This window comes from Lactuca sativa, chromosome 2 (genome assembly GCF_002870075.4).
Source record: "Lactuca sativa cultivar Salinas chromosome 2, Lsat_Salinas_v11, whole genome shotgun sequence".
NCBI classification, from domain to species: domain Eukaryota; kingdom Viridiplantae; phylum Streptophyta; class Magnoliopsida; order Asterales; family Asteraceae; genus Lactuca; species Lactuca sativa.
In genome coordinates this window covers 65,040,963-65,045,601 of record NC_056624.2, presented here as the reverse complement: position 1 = coordinate 65,045,601, position 4,639 = coordinate 65,040,963, and the positions used below count along the sequence as shown (strand labels likewise).

At 31.8% G+C, this 4,639-nt stretch overlaps 1 protein-coding gene across 1 annotated transcript; it reads right to left on the bottom strand.

Annotated features, from left to right (window-relative positions):
• Nucleotides 1-436: 436 nt before the first annotated feature.
• On the bottom strand, nucleotides 437-3,627 carry LOC111888923 (uncharacterized). The gene is made up of 4 exons (XM_023885062.3): nucleotides 3,389-3,627; nucleotides 2,696-2,777; nucleotides 2,486-2,590; nucleotides 437-848 (listed from the first exon to the last, which is right to left on the bottom strand). The coding sequence occupies exons 1-4, from the start codon at nucleotides 3,532-3,534 to the stop codon at nucleotides 579-581; spliced, it is 603 nt and encodes a 200-aa protein (XP_023740830.1). The 5' UTR covers nucleotides 3,535-3,627; the 3' UTR covers nucleotides 437-578.
• Nucleotides 3,628-4,639: the final 1,012 nt, after the last annotated feature.

Here is a 4,639-nt window from a genome sequence, read left to right as displayed (position 1 = left end):
AAAAAAAATAAATAAATAAAACAAAAGGACAATATAGTCTTTTTATGTCTACGAGGGACCAAAAACGCAACAAATAAAGCTGCAAGGACAGTCCAAGTGCAAAAAAAAAAAAAAAAGATAGGACCAAACATGTAATTTTCGGCAAACCACAAAGACGATTTCAGTAACTTGTTCATTTGTTTATCGTAGCATTCTAATTTCATTTATTCTTATTACACTACACCATTGTACATTGAAAAATCTATCCAATTATAGCAACTATCATCCAAATACAAATAAATTTTCACCACTATAATTCAGTAGACTTTACAAATAGAAAGTTGTAATAAGAAAAAATAAACTAAATTATTGTGATGCTATAATTGGGTAGATTTTTTAAAGTACAATACCTTACTAACAAATAAATATAAGTGATGTATCTGATATATAAATCACATAACAAACAAATAAACAACCTTTAATATAACTTTCAAATAGTAACCAGATAACTAAACATTGTATATATGTACGAAAACATCTAAACAAAGTATCGATTAATAAAAAAAAAAGAAACACAAAATAACAAGTAATTCCAAAAATCACTCTGCTTCAAGTGCAGCAATTTCATACCTAACTTCTTCCAAATGCTCATTAATGGTGGTGACTGCATCTTGAACACCTTGAATCGCTTCCTTCATTGCATTATCATATTCTGCATCTGCTTCTGCTTCTTCTGTTCCTGCAGCTTCTGTTATCTCATGAACATGAACACATTCGTGTTGCGTGTGATTTTTAAATTTGCAGTTTTCATGGCTCACTAAACGTTCTGAGGGGCGTCCAGCTTTTTTCAAAACTTGAATTGTTGCTGTCTGTTTTTTTCACAATGAACAGAGTTAAGATGATATAAAAATCACTACACAAGAACAAGAATTGAAGCTTCACTGAATGTATTGAAGATTATTTGTGTAATTTAAGAGCGATAAGTAATTGTAGAAACCGCAGGGACTCATACTGTAAATTAGTTTTATTGTAAAAAGTATCAAGACGTGGACCTAAAGTGCAGAACATTGCAAACTATAGGAACTAAAAGTGTAAGTCACTCATTTCTTGCTAACTAAAAGCTACATGGACCAAAAGTTTAATTTTGGAACATTAAAACTACGGGGACCAAATATGTAATTCATGCAAAACAAAAACTTCAGGGACCAAAAATGTAATTCCAGAAAATTTAAACTAAAGGGTCCAAAAAGTGGAAGTCACTTTTCTTGCAAATTGAAAACTACACGGACAAAGAGTGTAATTTTGGAAAAATAAAATTTCAGGGACCAAAAATGTAATTCATGCAAACTAAAAACTTTGGGGACCAAAAATGTAATTCAGGAAAATTAAACCAAAAAAGTGTAAGTCACTCATTTCTTGGAAATTAAAAATTACACAGACCAAAAGTGTAATTTCAGAAAATTAAAACTATAGGGACCAAACTGTAATTCATGCAAACTAAAAACTTCAGGGACCAAAAATGTAATTCCGGAAAATTAAACCAAAAAAGTGTATGTAACTCATTTCTTGCAAATTAAAAACTACCCAGACCAAAAGTTTAATTTCAGAAAATTAAAACTACAAGGACCAAAATGTAATTCATGCAAACTAAATACTTCAGGGAGCAAAAATGTAATTCCGGAAAATTTAAACTATATGGACCAAAAAAGTGTAAGTCACTCATTTCATGGAAATTAAAAATTACACAGACCAAAAGTGTGATTTTGAAAAATCAAAACTACAGGGACCAAAAATGTAATTCATGCAAACTAAAAACTTCAGGGACCAAAGATGTAATTCCGAAAACTAAAACTATAGAGACCAAAAATGTCTTTTATGGGGTTGTTTCTTTTTATTTGTCATTAAGTTATGTACCGGTAAAGTGGTTAAATGAGTATTGGGGAATGATGCTAGTTAGGATAAAGTGAATATAAACTGACTGGACGAGACTAAATGACCATTTTACCCTTACATTACAAAAAGAAAAAAAGTAAATTTCACAAGATTCATCATCAACTTTAACATGAGAGGAATTGTGAGGAAAAAAGAAGGGAAAATAGGTAAACGATTAGTGTCTTAATACATTAAGCCATGTTTTTTGGCTTAACCCCATAAAGTCATTCTATAAAGATTAAGTCAAAAAAAAAAAAAAAAAAAACAATGATTTATAGTTGTTTTTCATGATGAGATTAGAAGAGCAGAAAGCTTATTTAGTATTTATAACAGTTTTCGAATACACTTATATTCAGACTCACTTCTATAGAGGGGTAAAACGGTCATTTACCATCATTCAAACAGTTCAAATACGCTAAAGATGAAACAGTCCTTGTTCATTACGTACTTTATCCCAAAAAACATCATTTATGATTTCTAGAAGGATATTTTCAGTGATGAGGATGAGAAGGGCATTCATGTCTTTTGCAGGGTCTACAGTAAAATATTAGTACTGTAGTAGTATATAAATTACCAGATGCAGCTTTTGCTTTTCTTGTACTTGAACAGACCTCAGTATAGAAGCTAAATCATTTCTTGAATAACTGGGACTCAGAAATATCGACTCCAATGCAAGCACCTGTGAAGAAACGTTCATCAACTTAATTTCTTTTCAGTGATGAGGGTGAAGAGGGCATTTACGTCTTTTTCATAAATAAGAACAAGGAAGCTATATATCACTTACTTGTTTCGAACAGTCATTAAATTGAAGTGTGATTTCATTGCAAAGTTGTTGGTAAGCAGAATCTCCCAATTCAGTAAAGCCCCTGTTAACCAATGGTATGTTAGATAAGTTAAAACATTTCAAGAGTTTATGTTCTTCAATGAAAAAAATAACTCTTTGGCTTTGTTTCAGAAAATAAATAAATTACTATTCACTATTTATTCATTCATGACTTTGTATCATATACTTCATCAAATTAAATTCAAATTGTATGAATCTTATTGCAATCATAGATTTTGACATCACTATTTCAAATAGATAGCATAGAAGAACATGTTAATCATGAACAAAGCCCTAATTTCCAATTGTTAAATCTGTAGCTTACCCCAAACTGATTTGGGATAACATGTTTGACATCGTAGTTGTATTTGTAATTACTTCTTTGATTCATGTAAGTGGTAGTATTAATATTGAAGTAGATCATGTATTAATCCCTAATTACTGGAAGAACTGAAATCATAACAAATCAATATTTGTCAAAGAAAAATAATCTAAAAACATGAAATTTAAACGATGAAAACGCAATGTTTCGCAATCGACATCCAAAACTCGTTAGATATCAATTTATCCGAGCGATAAAATATATTGATCTAGCAATATTGCAGAAATTGAAAATATACAGAAACAAATATCCAAAAGTTTTTGAAAACGAACTTTTTGAGTTTTGCGTAGGCTTCCGCTCTTCGCTGCTGAACTCCGAGAAATTGGCGAAGCAAAGAGACGATTTCGTGGTGGTTGGAGCCATTTTGATCAACGTCCATGCCTTCTGATATTCTCACTTTCTTCTCGAAATCTTCCATGCGTTTCCTTTTTCCCTTCGGTACATTCCGTAGTAGGGAACCATGGGTCGGTGCTTGGCCTCGACTTTATTCCTCTTTTCCCTTTGTCCAAGGAAAAGAAACTCTACTAACAAAAATTATACTATATATTTTTATGATTAAATATAATAAATAAAATAAAGAGTAAATTGCAAAAATGTTCATATGATTTACTAAAAAGCGCAATTTGATTCAAAAACTTTTTGGTACGGTTAGATTAAAATTGAAATTTTCATACAAAATCGGTCCCTTGAAAATTTGAATATATTAAAAAAAACTATTTTGTCCTATTTTTTTTCTATTTCTTTATGTAGTTAAATATTTTTATTATAAAAAAATAAAAAAATAAAACCCCTAATAAGTAATAACTTACCTCATACATCCATTTCTCTTTTAATATACTAACACAATCTTCTCTAACTCTTCTTTTTCCTGTTGTTGTCGTCGAAAAATCCCGTCAGAGCCACCTCTCTCTCTCTCTCTCTCTCTCTCTCTCTCTCTCTCTCTCTCTCTCTCTCTCTCTCTCTCTCTCTCTCTCTCTCTCTCTCTCTCTCTGGAGCACCGCTGAAGCACTAACATCTTGTCGAAGCACCACCAGACCACAAAGGATACCGACCTTCTCTGCTCTCCGTAACCACCCTCCATCCACGCTCGATGCGTGATGCCCTCTTTAACATTCATTGTCGCATGTATCACTACTCCGTCGCCACATGCAATAATGTCACCCGTACATCATGAGATGACCATGCATTGTAGATGGCACATTTCAAATCTAGGAAAACCCTAATCCTAGGGTTTAGAACCTCCGCCAACCACACATACGAAACTCTGTCTCCCACAGGACCAATTTTGCAATTCATTATAGAGTAAATTACAAAAATTATAGAGTAAATTACACGGATGGTCCATGTGGTTTGGGGTAATTTCCGTGTTTGATCCATAACTATTTTTTTAACTCGGACGATCCCTATTATACATTTTTGTTGTGTGTTTGCTCCCTGTCATACATAAAAAGACTATTTTACCCCAAACTATTTCCTTTTTATTTAATATGTTATTTATTTTTTTAATTTATTAATTATTTAAA